The sequence below is a fragment of the Pagrus pagrus genome (assembly GCF_965226575.1).
Source record: "Pagrus pagrus genome assembly, chromosome: 1".
NCBI classification, from domain to species: domain Eukaryota; kingdom Metazoa; phylum Chordata; class Actinopteri; order Spariformes; family Sparidae; genus Pagrus; species Pagrus pagrus.
This window is the reverse complement of record NC_140185.1, coordinates 20,864,865-20,884,150: the sequence shown is the minus strand read 5'-3', so window position 1 is coordinate 20,884,150 and position 19,286 is coordinate 20,864,865. Positions and strand designations below refer to the sequence as shown.

General features: G+C 41.7%; 1 protein-coding gene across 1 annotated transcript in view; it reads left to right on the top strand.

Moving 5' to 3' along the window:
• Positions 1–6,149: 6,149 nt before the first annotated feature.
• gas2b (growth arrest-specific 2b) overlaps positions 6,150–19,286 on the top strand; it is a 20,000-nt gene continuing 6,863 nt past the window's right edge. The window contains exons 1-7 of the mRNA XM_084351570.1: positions 6,150–6,238; positions 10,561–10,813; positions 12,314–12,423; positions 13,635–13,776; positions 14,999–15,062; positions 15,909–16,488; positions 16,582–16,689. Coding sequence (XP_084207696.1) covers positions 10,591–10,813; positions 12,314–12,423; positions 13,635–13,776; positions 14,999–15,062; positions 15,909–16,488; positions 16,582–16,689 — 1,227 coding nt within the window. The 5' untranslated portion in view covers positions 6,150–6,238; positions 10,561–10,590. The remainder of the gene's footprint in view (positions 6,239–10,560; positions 10,814–12,313; positions 12,424–13,634; positions 13,777–14,998; positions 15,063–15,908; positions 16,489–16,581; positions 16,690–19,286) is intronic.

Sequence of the window (19,286 nt, the reverse complement as noted above, 5' to 3'; positions counted from 1 at the left end):
TCTGAAAATAACAGAAAATGTATAAAACACAAACCATTGAAAAAAGAACAATTAAAACTTAAACTTAATAACTTCAACATTGTCTCCCTGTAGATAATTCACATTATAAGGCCAGTGATCATCAACACATGAAGAATTGATCTTGAGGCAGAAAGTGGATAGTGTAGTGCCTTTATGGGAGGTTTAAGAGGGTTTATAGGGTTTTGTCGGGGGCCCTTTTCACAGATTTCTTTGGGGGGGACCCCAAACATATGCCTGGTTTGCCTCTGCTGACGGTGCGCCTCTGCATTCGTGACGCATCACAGAACATCTGAAAGAGATTCGGTAAACACTGCCTATGAAAAGAGAAATAAAGAAATGACTCAGCGCACGCTGATATGAAGCATCTCCTCATTCATCGGGGACTCAACTCATTCACATAAATTAATGAAGAGAGACGTTGAGCAATTGACACGACACAGAATCTTTATTAGAAATGCAGACAGACGCAAAGTCATTTCATCAAGACGCCTTCAGGCCGGAGTGATGTCATTATGACGAACAAACGTCTGGGCGACACTGATATTAGATCCCTCTGTGACTGAGGAAATAACATTAAATGAAATGAGAATATGCAGCAAGATATTATTTGTTAACATCAGAAAAGGGAAACACAATGTTTCCGATCAGCTTTAATTAAATCCCCTCTCAGTGAAAGGTGGAGGTGTGGCAGTGATGTTTGTGTGTCTCTGCGTTTTTGCAGTTGTGTGCATGCTCTATTGATCAGTGTGCGTCTACATGTATTATTTGTGTGTCCTTGCCTATTTTTTTTTTTTCTTTTTTTCTGCGCCTTTTGTCCATGTTCCTAAAACTGAGATGAGTTGCTATGGAGACTCGGATACTTGTGTGAAAAGGAAGTGGTAAAAGAGAGAAATGTGGTTGTCAGGAGACACACTAGGACCATGAGGCTGAAAGAGTGAGCCTGCAGAGGGTGTGTGTGTGTGTGTGTGTGTGTGTGTGTGTGTGTGTGTGTGTGTGTGTGTGTGGACTCAAGGTTCAGGTTTACTCAACAATGAAGCACATTCATATTTCTCCCTCTTCTTCTTCTTTGGACCATATTCTACTTCAACCTCATTTTGCTACCTTCAGCCATGAAAGTGCTCATATATGCTGATAAACCTTTGTTCATCACCACACAGGCAGTGAGGGTGCGATCCTTCACATGTTGACAGGGGTTAAGCGACTGGCCGGTGATAATACAGCTGTTCCAGGCACTCCATCACTTGATAATTACATTACACTGGTACTCCATTGCTTCCACTCGCTCCCAGTAATCTTGTTAAAATCCCAGTGATTTGAATCGCAGTGACAGAGAGACGAATGACAGCGAGGCAGCTGCCCGTGCAGCTCAGCCCTCTCTTCGTCTGACTGAGTGTTTCGAAATGCATTAAGCTTTTGTGGGGTAACCATGGAGCTGCATGGGCACACAGGTGCTGAAATGCACTTTTAAATGCAGGTATTCCCATCAAAGATCGGTCCACGTCCTGTCTGCAGTTGCAGGATGAAGAGGAGGACGTGCACAGTGTTGGAGTGAATCTCTGTCTTTATTCTTTCAACTTAAAAGCAAACATGTGAACACAATAGCTGCGCCCCACTCCATTAAAAGTAAAGATGGCTCCTCTTTTTCCTTTTTAGTCTGGCATCAAAGGCTGGTGATTAAGTAACTATGCTGCCCTCTGGTGGTCATGTGTCAACACTCCATGCATTTTTCTTTATCACAATATTGGATATTAGTTTGTTTCATATAGGGAGGAGAATTGCAAAAAATGCCTAACATAAGTGTAAGAAAAATATATATATTCCCGTGTTTTTACGTCCATTTGGGACTTGAAGGTGGAGTAGAGTAATTTCCCAGACGGGCTCCACATTTAGACGCTCAGTGTGACAGGTAGTTTAATTAACGAAAAGGTCTGCCCTGCAGCTACTGACCCCCTGGCCTGCCAGCCTGAGCCGAGGTAACCAGTAAACATTTGTCATGTGCAGGAGCGGCTGACAGATTATTTATTAGTCATTTATATGAACGCCTCACAGCCACCGACAGGCTGTGACAGTGAGGCAGGTTTAATACTATGTTGGAATAATCAGTGGTAATTAAGACGATGCTTTGGCATGATTTACTTCACAATACATTCCTCTGAGATGAAAAAAGGCAGAGTGGAGTATTTCCTCATGAAACACAGTAGGATATAATAGCACATTTTATGAGATATGAAGAAATTTCAAGGAACTCCAAGACACTTCATGTGAGTGAGAAGGTCTTGAAGGACTGTTGTTGGGGGTAATTACATATGAATAAATCGACTCCCACATCTTGGATTTGTTCATAGATTCAAATAAAACTGACATATAGATGAAAATCCAGTGTGATTATGAGGCTAATGTAAAAATGGTGATTACTTCCATAAAGACAGGCACAAGATTAAAAAAAAAATGAAAATAAAATGGTGAAACTTGATGCACTTGAAGGCCAAGATATCTTGGACTCAAACCCAATCGCCACAATAAATGTCAGCTAAGTACGTTTCTGCAAAACAACAGATGAGTTAAAACTTTATGTTTCTTTATGTTGCAACTTTACGTTTGTTTCGGTTCAATATTTTATTTCTCTCTTGTCACAACACTGTGCTTATGCTCTGGTTAGGTTTAGGCACAAAAACCACTTGGTCATGGTCAGGAAAACATCAGAGTTTGGCTTATAAAAAACACCGGTTTTGGTTCCCGTAATCACGGATGGAGATGGTTCGACTTCCTGTGAAAAATATTTGCTTTTGGTCACCAGAAACAACACTTGAAAGGTCCCCTGTTCTCCTTAAAACTAGCCAGTGGTGTCATGATAAGAAATGCTACAATGCAGACTGGAACTGCAGTCGCCTTTTTGACAGCACGTTTTGTAAAAATGTCAATATGATACATAACCTGTGCCACATCAAACTGTGGTTTGCAGAAACATTATATCCTGAGATAACTTTGACTTCAGTCCATATACCAAGCTACAAAAATACTAGCTGCTACATTTCTCATAATTGAAGTAGGATCATCCCTGTCTGATAAATGCGCTCATGTCTTAAACTTTGTGCACATTGTTTGCAACATAGGTGTGTTTTATGAAGTGTTTGCCTCTTATGTGCTTACATAACCCACAGAAGACAGGCTGAGTAGTTCTCCATGACTAATAACTGGATATTTATGTGTAAAATTGGTGTAATTCTCCTTTAAATGTACAAAAGTATTGTCAACTTGTATGATGTTCACGTGTGAAAGAATAAAAAACAAGCTCTGCACCAAAACCTTCACATCGGAACTGAATGTAAAGTGGGAAATGTGCTTTAAGTTTGCAGTTTTCAGATTTTTTTAAAGAGACAACTGTAAAGTATTTGACACACGCACACACACACACACAAAAAACTATTCACTCACATGAACGCACCTCCTTCCACCTCAAAATGAGATCTGCTCTAATCTGACAGAATGATAAAACACTTGTGAGTCTCTAATAAGTGTGTCCCCATCTGATGAGCCTCAGGTCCTCTTGACCCAGGGGACCAATTTGAGTGGTACACAGCACATGGTGCCCTGTGCTGAATTATCGACCCCCACCACCGCCACCACCTCCACCATCACCATTGCAGCGGGGATAAGAGGGAGGCGGATTAGGGTTCAGTTGTCTTGGCAACCTGAGATGCCATCTGTCATGTGTGTGCTGATCCACGTCGTGTAGCTGAGACATTGTTTTAATTCAATCATTTTCTCACTGCCAGGCAGACGTCCTGTTAAAATACGTGTCAGTGTGTATTTAATAAGAAGGGTGGAGTTATAAGACAGGTTTTCATTGAAATAACAACTGAATAGATTTTGTTAAGCAACATATTCAACCTAAAACACAAAGACTGTAGTCAATATATCAGTTCGCTTTTGGTCTTCTTGTGGGACTTGTTGACAGCCTTATCCTTTAAGTTGTGCCCGTATACAACCTGACAGTGTTGTCTGCGGCTTCCTTTTACAATCCAGGCTGCGTTCCAGATGCTGAGGGAGTGTTTATTAACTCTGTGGGTGCTTCTGAGTCATTATTAAATTGGTTTAACAGGTCTTTAAAACATCATCAGTATGTCCGCTATACCATACCTGCTCAAAGGCACATGGCCTCTATAACAAGGACAGGATGTGATTCACAGGTCGCTGCCTCAGAAGCACAATACACGCCGGAGGCTCATTGTGTTTAGCCTGTTTTGGAAGGAAAGGAATTCAAAAAAATAAAATAAAAATGTTTTGATGATATCTAATCTTACATGCATGTTGCATGAAGTGAGACTAATCCTGCAGCACGCACACACACACACACACACACACACACACACACACACACACACAAAATCATTAATATTAACAATAGCATACTTTAGGTCAGATGAATACTAACCAGTGCAAATGAGCAGGAGGGCAGCAGGGTGGTGTACTGATGGAGGAAGAGGGGAGTGTCTGATAGACGCGGTGACATGAGGGACTCGTCCCCTGAGAGAGAGCTGCAAATGAACCCGCAGCCACACCTGGGACTTCACCACACACACACACACACACACACACACACACACATAGAGGAGGTAAGAATATTGGGGTTAGCTTGTGGTTGCTTCCACCACCTACTTGACTGATTGAGGCCCTGAAGCTGCTTTCCGCTGCTATCAAAAAAGAAAAAAAAACCTTATCCTTTGAGGAAGTGTAATTAACACCCACATTATCCTGGCAGCAGTAATTAAAATATTAATGAGCAAAAAAAAAGTAGAGGAGATATTACTAGTCAATACAGTCAATGAGCCATTTCATCTCAGTCTGAACGAGACGGATCTGAGAGTGTTTGGATTTGTATTTCTGCACTTTAAAATAAATGCTCACTGTTAAAACACATTATTGAACAAATAAATATATTTTTTTGAAATCATTGTATGAAATGCACTAATACAGTGAGAATTGGTGGCATTAGACAAGAAATGGTCCGACATTAGTCTGCACAGCCTCAAATTTAAAGCCGCTATGTGCAGGATTTGAAAACGTCTTACTTTAGTGCCATCTGGTGGCAGAAAGTGGCACTGTGATTTTTGCATATCATAACTCCATGGAGCATATGTGCCGACATTTGCTGTACGGTAGTGTTGGTCAGTTCAATCCCATCATTTTGGTCTATCTGTAACGATCTTCACAGCCTGTAGGGGGACAGGTGTGTGTGCTACTTTAAAAAAAACAAATGTAGCAGACTGAACACAAAATATATGATGAAAATAAATTATTTTACAAACATTTTGATGGTTTAATCAAAAGGCTCTTTGTGCCTGTATTGGAGTGCACAGAAACACAACTGAGAGGACATGCCTTGTCCTCCAGACTTTGCATCCTCAGGAGAAAGAAAGCTGTCATTTTCAGGTAAATTACCAACCTAACACAAGTGAAAGTGTTGTTAATTAATGAGATATGAAAGCATCAAACGTGTACATGTAGGCATGTACATCTCATTAGATAAATAAGATAATATGATGAAAAAAGACAAGGTAATGTGTATTGCCAGGTTTTATATAAGAAGTTATTGTAAACAAACTGCACCTTCAAACTACATCTCTACTCTATCAGATTAATCTAAGAGGAAAATTAAAACTGCCCTAAATCCTGGTTGATGGGTCACCACAGAGTTTTTGATGAATTGTGCCCTCAAATTACAAATAATTCTCAATTATGTGATTTTATTCCCGTCATCTAGTAAAACTGTGAACATGCTGTAGCTATTTCAACACATTCACATAACCTGTCATAGATAATTGAAATAACTTAATAAATACATATTTTTTTATTGTAATTTACTTAATTTTTACGTATGTAAGAAATTGCTCATCACACGTCAGATAAAGTTTTCAACTAAAACAGGGGAAAAAACTTGAACTTGACAAGTGAGTTACCCGCTGTGATGATCTTCAGTCACCCACCTTGTAAGTTGACACCACAAACTTGCAGGCGTGTACAAGAGAGTTTGTTTTAAAAGTGACGGCAGCCCCTCTGCAGCAGCACTGCAAACTTTTACTACATGTGGAGAACCTGAGGGCGGTGAACATCTGGCTCTGAGTGATGTATGAGAGGAAAAATAGGGGCGAGAAGATACAGTGAAGAAACTTTTATCAAAAAGGAAATCTTCTGAAGAATTCTGCTGTGACTGTCTGTAAGTGTATTAACCATTTAAAGCTACATCTCTTTTTAAAATGTTTTATGAGTAAGGAATGATGGATGGTAATGTGGATTTGCCTTATCTAGTCATGTAGTAATTTTTTTGTTTAAGAGCAGGTCCTTACTTCTAACTCAACTATTTTGTAATAATGTAAAATGTTCTCCTTCTTTATGACACAGCAGTTTCAGAATTTAAAGTAATTGGTATAAAATTGTTCAGCTTATCAGTCTTTTCTTTATTCTTTATTATTTAATGTCTTTTTTAAAAAGGGCTTTTTTTGTTCAGTGAACAAAACTAATAACTAATAATTATCCAAGGTAAGGTTTGAACATTTTGTTAAATGAAATGAATCGTCCGACATGCTCCTGCGGTCTGACCCTTCATGGCCTCGGTCGCAAAAGGTTGAGTCAGAATTCACTCAATGAACTCACTGTTCTGAGGTGGTCACCGTTTATTTATTTTACTCACAATGAAATACTCAATGGGAGATTCTTTTTAAAATGTCGGTGCCAAAGTTGTATTTTATTGTGTTTCACCGGAGCTGGCGCACAGTGAGTCTCCACTGTTGAGCAGCAGGCGACAGACCTTTCCATCCTGTGTTGATATCAGGTTTATTTAGTCTAGAAGCAGCTGAAGAGAAGCCATAGGGTGAGAGCGCCACTATAGCTGAAACCTGCACGTTCAATACCTGTTGTTCATTTAGTTTTACATGACCTGTTTAAGCTGATACAATCCTACAGCTGACACCTGAGACAGCAGATCACTGACTCAAAGCTTTGGACGTCCACAAAGTTATTCATCTGGATATTTTATGAAAAGTTTCTGACACAGAGACTCTGAAGACAGAACCAGAATGACTGCAGGTCAAACTCAAATACTGAAACTCATGTTCCTGACTGAAGACATGATTCTGCAAAGGCAGTGACACGCTCGGGGCTTCAACAAAGTAAACATGAGAGCTGCGCCTGTCATGTAAGGAAACAGGATTTTTGTTAACTAGCTGTGAAGTTAGTTGTTTACCAGACAGGCGCTTTGGTTTCATTCTCTGGAGACACCGCTGTCCGAATCATCCATCACCCTGTCATCTCGCATACATGCAGCACACGTTCAGGCATTTGAGCCAACGCTCCAGCTCAGATCCGTCATTTTCACACACATTTTTCAGGTCGGCTGGTGTGTAATTTTGGCTGTTTCCCGCTAACAGCCGGTTAGGCTGCAAGGATGTTCGCTTTTATTGAGAAAACACAATTAAAGGCTGTGAAACCACTGGAGCAAATCTTACTTTGGAAACATTAAAGGTTTTGCAAAGTAAATGAGGTGGAATAGAAAGTGATACATGCATGGGCCTGTGTGTGTGTGTGTGTGTGGGTGCACCAGTGTGTGTGTGTTTGCAGACATGGGCCCTCAGCTCTGCAGGAGTATAAAGGCTGCTAGTGTCTGAGATCCAGGCCCGTACATGACCTTTGCCTTCTCTTCCCAGTAGAGGCATCCTGTAGCTGAGGTGTGAATATTGCACCTGGATGTTTTTGTTAGAGACAGAGGCTCTCATGCCCTGATGGTCAACCTGTAAACCAGCCTCAAACTTGGCAGGCAGCCCCCTCCACATATACCTGTCCCACATCCACATGATGTGTTTACAAAAGGACCTTTTCACTATAGATCCAGTCAGAGTCGCACGTCTACAACATCCTCAGTGAGCCCAGGATTCACTGACATGCATTGTGTATGTATGTCTTTGCCCTACTTCCTCCGTAATCATGGTGAGGGATTTGTCATCAGGTTTATGCTGATGTCAGGCAACTTTACTGCAAACTACACTTGAACTTGTAATGACGGTCTGCAACCCTGAGCCACAGGTACTTCAATGAAAAAACACAGGTGGTACACAACTATAAATGAGCTCAAACAACCGGCTGCGATGCCGCTTGTCTGGATCCTAAACATCTGCTCTCCAGATGGGCTTTCACTTGGTTATTTAACTAAAGATAAAGTCTTCGTTAGAGGTGAGACTCTTATTAGCCATAGAGGCAGCGTGGCTCTAAGGATGGATGTGATCCCCAGAGACTAAATCTGTCTTTGTGGATATTCTGACCTTTTGCCGATTAAATAAGCTATTGTGTTAACGTGCAACTCACACAATGTCCCGCCCAGAACACGATCTGATTGGCAACATGACACAATTAATAGCCTATGAACACTGAAGTATCTTTTTGACACAAAGATTTTCATTTTCACTGCAGATGAATATCGGTCTCAAGTATCAGATTTCAGTCTCCTTGTTTCTAATGATCAGTATTGGTATCTATCGGTCGACCCCTATTAGAAAATGTTAGCATGCTGTTAACACGGTCAGCAAAAATGTTGGTAATTTTATACCATATATATACTATAAACATCAGTTCAGTATTCAATATTCCTGCCTGAAAAATGCAGCCCTCTCATTCATTTGAATGATGACTGTCTGATGACGCTCAGGTGCTTCAGCATCACACAACGTGATCGAGCAAGCTGCTGAATTGGCTAATCATTTACATGCAGGCACAGATTCTTTGTGGATTTCTTTGTAACATGAATACTGTATTTCTACAGTTTACCAAGTAATTGTTGCAAAAAAGAAAAAAGATCAGATAATTGATAGCTTTCCAGAGCGATAAACTTCAGTCTCACAGGATTAAAAACCTTTGTGCATCGCTGGCATTCGAGAAGCCTGAACTGTTTCTCCCTAACTCAGGCCTGTTTTCTGTCTGAATGCCTGCTTAGTCTTGTTGCTTTACAATTAAAGTTTAAAGTCAGTCATGTGGCACAAACCGAGCCGCCGTCTCTGCTGTATATTACCCAGCAGACCCACTGACCCACTGCATGTGTTGTTGTCTTAATTCCAGCTGATTAGCAGCGAGCGTTACTGGCAGTCAGAGCAAGTCTCTGCATGGGGCTGAGCTTTATGATGGAAGCTGCTCTGGGAACAGGACAAATGAGCCATGTAGCGGCACCGGGAGACCGGCTCGGGGCTGCAGCTGTACGTCTTATTAAACCTGCAGTCAGTCAGTTTAATCCCTTTGATTAATGATCGTGCGTATTGTTTGGCTGTGAGTATAAGATCCGCGCATGGAAGCCAGCGTGTAAAAATTAGTTTCAACGTGTTATTATTGCTTTTGTACATGTGCAAGACAGCTCTGTGTTTTCACTGCCACCATTATAACTCTCAAAAACCATTATGTTTTAATTATTTATTGCTTTCTTGAAGGGTAGCTTCATATTCTTACCAAGACTGCCTTTAAACAATACTCACAAGCCTTTCATCAAACAACATGAAGCTTCAACAATCACACAAAGTAATGGGTGTTTGATACATAATTCCCTTTGATCACTGCTCAGCAAGGCAACATGTCTGAAAAAGAGAGGGAATATTACACAAAAATGACTGAGCAAGCCCAAACTGTTTGTTTCATGGGGAGAAGGGATCTCTTTACTGACGGGATAAACAGTGTTGTGTTTTGACAGACACTTTGCTGAGCTGGCTCATTATAACTCACTACATTTTAACAGTATCAAAGTATTTAAAAAATGCTGGAAATATTTACAAAAACTCTTTCATGGCAATGCAAATAGGATTAAAAAACATACAACGTCCGGAGAAAGCAAGTGACTACAGTAACTGTCAGGCTTTGCTTGGTAAAACATATCCTTATGGAGGCGCATGTCCAGGTGCCAGCCCAGTCACTGTTGTGGGATTTCGGGTCGCTTGACCATTCAGGAGAGATGAAGAAAACTCAGAGACACCGATGACTTAAGATGAAGTAGTTTATACAAACATGATCACGGAGGAACAAAATGACAGCACAACTGTATGCACAGTGCATTGTCAAGTTAATCCCCCCGAATCCTTCTCTAGATTCAAGCTCAGGAAGCACCCCTCCCATACATGGTTATCTGTTTAACAACAAATAAGTGGAAAGTTACTGCAACTAGACTATATTGGCTTCACTTCTTATCCCTCAGGATGGAGGGCGGAAAACACCCACTGGTTCTTGACAGTTGGTAAGAACTGCAGTTGTAGTTGCAACGCAGAAAGATGAGGTTTTCACTTTATCTGAGGTGTTTTCAGACAGCATTTTTTTGGTTTTACAAAAGAAAAGACTCTAAGGATAAAGATTAACCAGTTGGTTTGGCAAAGTTTCTCCTCCCTGAGCTTCTCTATGGAGCAATCTGAGACTGTCTCATCCAGTGAGGCACGGCTAAGACTGATGCAAAATGTCAAAACAAAACCCAACAAGGGTGTAAAAAAAACAAAAAAACACTTTTATTTGGTTCACCAGGGTCCATCAAAGACTGATTGGAGCTGAAGCATGGACGGTGAGGTGGAAGCGATGAACACCAGCCTTGACAGTCCTCTGAGCCCGAGGCAGCTCACCGGGTTGGGGATGAACTGTCTTCTTGGCCAAAAGTACAGACACTCTGGGCCGGGACTCGCCTGTCCTCAAGAGTACAACCAGTGGCTGCCCTACCGCCACGACGCCAGCCTCCTGCCCATGAAAGAAGACCTGGCCTTCTGGCTCAACACCCTCATTGGTGAGACAGTTTTCCTCCCTTGATACTGACGGCAAACTCATGTTAACTACACTGTCTGGATATCAGCTACAGTAAGATTCTCAATACAAGCGGTTACTATTAAGAACTCAGTTAAGAGCCCAGTAGCTCCTCTGTCTGTCTCTGTTGTAGGTGTGCTTTGTGCTAACATTGCTAACCGCTGAAGGAGGCTGTTGCTGCTGCCATGGCCCTTTTCGTCTCAGAGGACGTGTGCTAGTGGCACTCAGTTAGTGGATGAACGACAGTTTGTCACTGCCTTTGCTGCTCATTCCTTCTTTGACTCGGGGGCTGTGTGCTTGGTGCTAAAGAATTAGCCGAAGTAGCTGCTGAAGAGCAGAGAGGCTGTGTACTGTGAGCACAGCAAGTCATCATTGCTAATCACCCAACTACCTCTTGTCTCGCCCACATGTAAGAAAACACCTAACATTATCATAATTAACAATAAACTATCGATAGTACCCAACGCTGTCACGCTAGTTGGTGCAGGAAAATCTGGCTGCACTTTCTCTGCTATTCTTGTGCCACTAGCTTGCAAATAACTAGCAATTCATCTGCCTAACCTTGTGAAAGACATGCAATGAGTGCACGGACAGAGCTGTTATCTACGGATGAATGACCCTGGAGAGTTTGAAACTGGAGAAAAAGCTGCAGTCACATTGAACACTGAGGCACATTAACCTACTTATTATCCCAAATCCTTGAAATACCTCTCCATTAGGGGAACTGTGGCTGGGACTCCAGGGAAAGGGATGTTTCATCCCACTTTACTGCATTGTGAGGGAAAAGCACAAAGGGTGTGCACATGCCTCAACCTGTTGAAGGATGTCTGGAAAGTGACTGAAACAATGTGTTTCTGACTGATGCTACTCTAAACTAAAGTCCAATTTGCTCGTGGGCCAAAGAGTTATAGGTTTGCGGTCAGAAAAGTGCTTTGTTTGTGTTAGGACTAAAACATCAGAGCTGATTTCCTCATTATTATTTGTCACTTCACAGCTCATCTCAGACAAAACATTCCTGTGGCTGCATGTTGTGTTTTGTAAATCCATAAATCAGAAAGAGACTTAAACCATAAACAAAGTTATCTTCCCCTTTTTCTTCGCAGATAGTGATCAACATGCTAATCATTTTTTGATATTGAAAGATATCTGGGGGTTTCCTAATTAGTAGTTTCACCTTTAGTGAATGAAAAGACCCCTGGCATCAGTCATCAGCAGCTCCTTTACATTTTTCTCTACATCTCCTAGCAGCACTATCCTGACCTTTCCTCCCCTTTAGAAGACAACAATTACTGTGAACTGTGGCGTACATGTACAACCTGTTGGTGCATTTCAGCTGATAAATGTATTTTAATATTATTAAGTGTTGTTTAAATTGTTTTAACCAACTCCTAGAAAAGATTTGGGTATTTTTCTGTGGAAATTGGCCTCCAGTAGTGACCACGAATAACTGTAATGAATTCAGTGTTTGTGTGCTGATCCTCAGGTGTGGATCTCACAGCAGACAGTCTGATGGAGAGGTTGGATAACGGCGTTCTGCTCTGTCAGCTCGCACAGCTGCTGCAGGACAAAATGGTCCACAACAACAATGGCAAGGTGCTGCAGCAACACAAAGTCATGCACATGTTCACACACAAACATGCAATCAATGGTAAGCTAATGAACGCAAACTCATTTTACCAACCATGCTCTTTTCAGAAGGGTTGTATTTGGTTGTGCACTTTGATACTGCGAACCTGTTCAATACACGATCAGGACGTTAGTGCACGAAAGGTTTATTTCTCTCAAATTTTGAGAAGCATTTTTTTAAGAGATTTGTTAGAGTGGCCTTTTAATGTGAGCAGCCCAAGACACACCTGTGCAGTAAACATGCATTGTATCACCCACCTACAATGCTGCACTGAGTTCCCTCCCCAGACAGCTTAACAGCCATTCACACCTGGGTTCATCAAGCCCTAGCAACCCACATGAAGTGGCCCTTTCGACTCTAAAACTCTCTAAACTCTCTCTCTAAACTCTCTCTAAAGCTTCCCTCCAGTTAGTTAGAACTGAAGAAGCCTCTTGGATGAGAGGTGAAACGTCTTCAAGAAACTGAAACACGTCCAGTTGCCTACAATACAGCACTACAGATTTACTATGACCTGGATGACTGAGAACCTTCATCAACACGCTGTTAATCAGCATCGTGATAGGCCACACCTGTCAGGTGGATGGATTATCTTCACAAAGGAAAAAGAGCTCACTAACAATTTTTAGCAAATTTGTGCTCAAAGTTCAAGAGAAGTAAACCTTTTGAGTGTGAAAGAGTCTTGTCTTTTACGTCAACAAAAACAAAAGTGTTGTGTTCAAAATGATGTTTCAGCCCTGTCACATATAGCTGATACAGGAAGTGTTTAGGTCTGAGAATGGCACCAGTACAGCCCACAGAGGCTTAAACCAGTAAAACCAGGTCAGGTCTGAGGCTGGCGACGTCAATGTCTGGAGGTGCATTCAGTAGTCTTCATGTCTGTTCATGTTTTCAATTACTTAGGCTGACCTTGCAAGAGATCGTCTTTTGAAAGGATTAGATTCATTATAACATTTGGTACAATGGGTGAACAAGAGGAAGCCTCCTCTGATATTACAGCACGTTTAAATGTGAATACAGAGATACCTCCAGGTGAGGAGACAAAGAGCTAATGTGTATCACTTATTACAGTAATCATATTAATCAGTTTTTGTAGAAAATATGTTTCTATCAAATACTCACTACGTCTGTGTGTGTGTGTGTGTGTGTGTGTGTGTGTGTGTGTTGAAAACAATTACAGCCCTTCATGAGAAGAGTGATCCACTGGCGAGCTGATGCGACTTCCAGATCATTTTTCGCCCGAGACAACACGGCCAACTTCCTCTACTGGTGTCGAAAGACTGGCGTTGATGAGGCTTACCTTTTTGAGTCAGAGGATTTGGGTGAGTTAAGACCGGAGATTGCGCCCAACATTAAGGAGTTAAAGGAGCTGTGACCTTTTCTTCTCTTTCCTTCAGTTAATCATGTCGTGCAGTACTTTGGCATGTTAGTGATTAAACTAAAATCTTTACTCTGAGTTTCACCTCATTGAGGAAGAAATAATATAACGAGTCGCAACAACTGTCTGTCTGCTGTCAGGTGCAGACTATTTGTTGTGTGGGAACATCATGTCTCTTATATTTCTATTCAATTTTTCCATTCCTCCTCAAACTCTAGGTCTTAGTAAATGTGACAGATGGTTAATAATGTGTGTTATTTGAAAGAAGATATTAGATTGAGCATCATGGTACAAAATTTGCTTTAAATATTATTTTCATGCTTTATTTGCATTCACGCTGAATGTTACTGGGTCACTGTGATGATTAAACTCCTTGTATCATCTCACATTACACCTTCTGTGTGTGTGATGCTCTGCGTGCCTGAGGTGAAGCAGTCAACATGCTAACATGGCCCTGTATCATTAAACATACTCTGCTCTGTGCTCCTCTTACTCAGGCATGTCCATGCAAAGAAGCAGATGCGTGAGAATGATAATGTGCAGGTTAATCCCCTCTAACAATAACAATAACCCCCCTCGCCCCCTGGAGGCAGACTAACCTACTTCACTCGACTAACTGAGTGACGGGAGAGTGAAGTTACTGTACTCTGACAGGCTTCAGTTTACTGCCTCAGAGACATGGCGCAAGGCACAGGTGATTATTCTTTCTCTTTTCTCTCGCCGCCGCCATGAGGTAATGGTGGATCTCTTAAACAGGTGAATGAAAACATAATATTATTTTTATTTAGCTTCTTAGTTGTACACACTTTCATGGATCCACTCATGAGGACTTTCCTCTGATCCACACTGAGAGCACAGAGCAGCATTATTAATGTAAAGATAGTGGGCTGGAGGTAAGAGGCTGACTTGTTGGTGAAGCTTTCATGCCCTTATGCCCTCAGTATCCAGAGCCCACAGGAATTCCTGCTCAGCTTTAAAGATAGAGCGGCACAATAGAGAGAGAGCACCTCCTGAAATGTGCCTCTAGCTCCTGTTCTCTTTTGACACAGACAGAAGTTTATCTCCGGAAACATCTTTCCTTTCAGATGAATGACTTTTTTTTTCTTCTTTTTTTTCTATTTCTACCCCTCCGCCCTCTTTGTTTGTTCTCCGTACATGTGATGAAGTCCTCCACAAGCAACCGCGGGAGGTGTGCCTGTGCCTGATGGAGGTGGGAAGGATTGCAGCCAGGTAAATTAGAATAAAAATAACTGCTTCACCCACGGGGGAGCTGTAAATGACACTGCTGCGTTTTTTTCTGTGGGTTGAAGTTTTCACCACACAACAGTCAAGAAAGCGTCCGTTCACTAACAAAGACAAATCTGCGTATGATGATTTTAATGCCCGAAGAAGGAAAATCCCTAAACATTTGAACCAAAACAGAACAAAGTAGCCGTTTCCTTTCTTTACATCTTTCCACTGGTTCTGCCTTTTCTACCCCCGACAGATCCTTACAGACGAACTGAGGTAACCCTCGCAACCTTAGCTAGCCGCATGCCAACATTACTGTAGGTCGCCGAGGCTCTCTTTTACACTCTTTTACACTCTAGCACAGGGAAAGCGCGGTCTATAGGGAACAGGGATGGCGTCTTTTTTCTACAGCCATTACGCTGTGCAGTCGATTATTACTTCATGATGACGAGTTAAAGCAAAAACCTTGTCTATTGCCAGTTTAAGTAGCTGTTTTAGTCAATGGTTACAACCATTTATCCATTATGGTCAGATAACTATTTCAAATGTATATCAGGCTGCTTTTAATTAACTATTTAAACTATTCAGCCATGCTTTTAGTTAACTGTTAATCTTCTCTGCTAACTTGCAAAGTTTTCAAGTGGTGTTAAGTTGTTTGTAGAGATCTTTTTCAAAATGAAATCATTTCTGTTTAAGTTAGTTCAGTTATTCTCCAGTTTTTCCACATGTCCCCTGGTAAATGGAGTTCAAGCACTTCTGGCTGGGAAACACTTTTCTCTGTGATTTTTTGGTGTTGATTTATTTTAAATATTGCTGATACATATTTTTATGAAACCTTTCTTTCAGGTATGGAGTGGAGCCTCCAGGGCTGGTGAAGTTGGAGAGGGAGATAGAGAGGGAGGAGGCGGGGTGCTTATCTCCATCATCCCATCTGCCCTTCTCCTTTTTTCCTCCTACATCATTGTATTCACCATCACAATCATCCTTGCTCCCGTCCTCCTCTCCTCCTCCTCCCCGTTCTCCACCTGCGCCCCTCACTCCAAACACAACCTGTCTGTCTGAAACCCTCGCTGCCTGCCTCGCCTCTGATCTTCCATCAGCCACAACAAACCCAGTACCTACATGTTTATCCCCTCCTCAGTCCTCCCTCTCAGCCTCTAACCCTTGTACAACCACAGCCTCAACACAAACACCTTTGTTCTCTTCATCCTGCACCACGAACACATCTGCTTCAGCTCCACTGTCAGCACCCACACCAGGCCGAACGCTGGCATCTCCTGCCAAAGTCTCCTCCAAAACAATAAACAAACACACTCCCACAGCTACACGTCCCATCGCTTCCCCACCTGCAGCCCTGACTCCTCGTTCCTCGAGCAAATCCACAAGCCGGAGGAGCACGGGCGTCAACAACATTTTGGATGATATTGTATGTATTTGAGCTCCGGCTAATTGAAATTTCTCTCTGACAGATTTTTCACTGTATGTGTGTACTTGATTCTCTCTGCCTAACCTGCTCTAGGTGAGAAACATCATCGAAAATCCTCCCTGCAGCTGTCCCACCAGGTTCCTCGTTGAGAAGCAACCTAAAGGCTGCTACCGTGTCGGGGATAAAGTTCTGTACATACGGGTGAGTATGTTCGCGCTGAACCTGACCCCCGTTCCAACTAATAAACAAGGACGTTACATTAAAACACAGTGTCGGAGACGGAGCCCCAATCATTCCTATGAAAGCTGCTCAGTGGTACATGAAGCCAGAAGGCTCGACTCCCCAGCTATATAATTTCGGTTTGTGGGCCACAGAGCATGGGCACTAGAGACTTCCACTGACCAAGCCGGCTAACTTGAATTGAGATTAAAATTATTTACTCTTGATTTAAAGGATAAGTACCGTTTTTTACAACCTGGACCTTATTTCTGGCAAAATATATGGTCATTTACTCACCCAGATAACTTTGGTGTCATTCGGCGTCGTTCGGACGAAATTAGATCCAGTGTAGCGGCGATATATCCATATAATGGGAGTAACGGGGCAGCGACACACAGCCTCTATATAACGCATTATCTGCCACGAAACTAGTTCATTTCATCAATATTTTGTTATGAAATGCTAGCGCTATTAGCCTCTGAGTCCGGGCTCGTCTATTGTCAACATCCGGGGTCTGTAGGCTGATCTACTACCTCTGACCTGGAAGATGTCGTCTCTGAGCTGCGCGTGCACCCGCGACAGCGCGCCTTGTTTACCTGTAGCTGCTACTGCTAGTTTGACCCCGGATGTTGATAACGGACGAGCCCGGACTCAGAGGCTAATAGCGCTAGCATTTCATAACAAAATATTGATGAAATGAACTAGTTTCGTGGCAGATAATGCGTTATATAGAGGCTGTGTGTCGCTGCCCCGTCTCTCCCATTATATGGATATATCGCCGCTACACTGGATCTAATTTCGTCCGAACGACGCCGAATGACACCAAAGTTATCTGGGTGAGTAAATGACCATATCTTTTGCTAGAAAAAAGGTCCAGGTTGTAAAAAACGGTACTTATCCTTTAATCAAGCTGTTCTGTAAACAGGTATCCATCGTTTTATAGCCGCATCTTTCACAATGTTAGCTCATGGGAAAAAGTCTTTTTGTGCATCACGTGATGATATAATCACACATTTTGGCCACTTCGAATGTTGGCTTCGAAGCCTGGCGCTCTTCGTGGGGGCTTGCTAATAAAGTGTGTATCAACCTTAGGGGGCTTTGTTCTCACTTTAGAAAAGTGCCAACAAAACAACAAATAAAGCCTTTACGTAGGTTTAATAATGACTTATGGTAGGTAAGTTAATTAAACTCAAATGTGTTTGTAATGCTATTATAAACAAGTATAAGACAATCATGATTTATTTATTTATTTCATTTATCAGTTTATTTGGACAACAATTAAGAACAGTGACAAAGAAAAATTAATGTGTATATCGAGTTTATTATAAATGTCTTGTAATCTAACATTAAACATGTTTCTGCTGCTAGTAACACTTATAATCTTATTAGTGTTAATAACCATCTTATAAGGGCTCATTAGAGCCCTTTTATGTATTCACTAAAGCCTATTACAATGACCTTAATATAAAGCATTACCCCTCCTACACACAGCAAACACTGGCAACTACATTTCACACCACAATCACAATAGAGTAAGCAAACAAGTGTATACATGTATTTTCTAAAGGACAAGGTTGTTTCACGCCCACCTCCTCCACTAGTTGGATGATTATTCTGCTGATGTGTTGTTTTATAAAGTCATAAAGTAGCAAAATTAATAAATGAAATGCGCAGTATGTAAAATTAGATGCATCATTGTGAAATACGATGCATGGAATCACGACTTGAACCAAATCTAATGGAGATGCGTCACAGATGCTACAACTCATAATAAGGTGTGAGGTGCGAAGGCCTCCAGGTTATTAATCAACAGCTGAGTCAGCAACAAGTACGTCGTGTCACAGTGACTGATTTGCAACCATCCGGGATGGAGACGTAGGTGCCTTTCAGCGTCTGTACAAAGGCTCGAGGAATGGCTTTCTGGGAGGCAGGGTTGCTTGGCAACCAATGGTCAGGATAAGACGGGGCTGACAATGATTTTATTCAATACATAAGACCTTCAGCGAAGAGTTCAAACCTGAAGGAAAAACAAACATGGCTCTTTCATGAGGGTTTTGCAAAGATATGGCCGTGGAGTGCAGTTCAAATGGCAGCCCACACGGGAGTCCAAGTCCACTTACATGTGGGGAGGGTTTGAATATAAGATGGAGAGAAAAATACATCCGTACAAAGAAAGAATATAAACGCCTCAGTGTAGCTTTAGTGCACACTTGGTTATGCATATCCATAAATGCATAAAATAGGTCAGTTACAGCTGAAATCCCTCTTTAAAGGAGATATTTGTAAGAAATGACCAGAATTGTAGTTTAAAACATTCAACTAACAACTAACATCATCAACAGAGTGTGAGCAGCGATGTCTACTGATGTTAGCATGCTAACCAGCCAGGCTTGTATCGGCAAAAGGTGATAGTCTGACAGCCCCCGTAGTTTCAGCTTGGAGATAAGTTAGCGTAAGTATGCTAGCGTAATAAATGAACAAAATGAACTCACCAGATGTCAAGACATGAAATGCTCTTACTTCTATTTCCTTACTGAACAGAAAAATACGAGCATACACTGTCTGAGTTCAACTTCGGT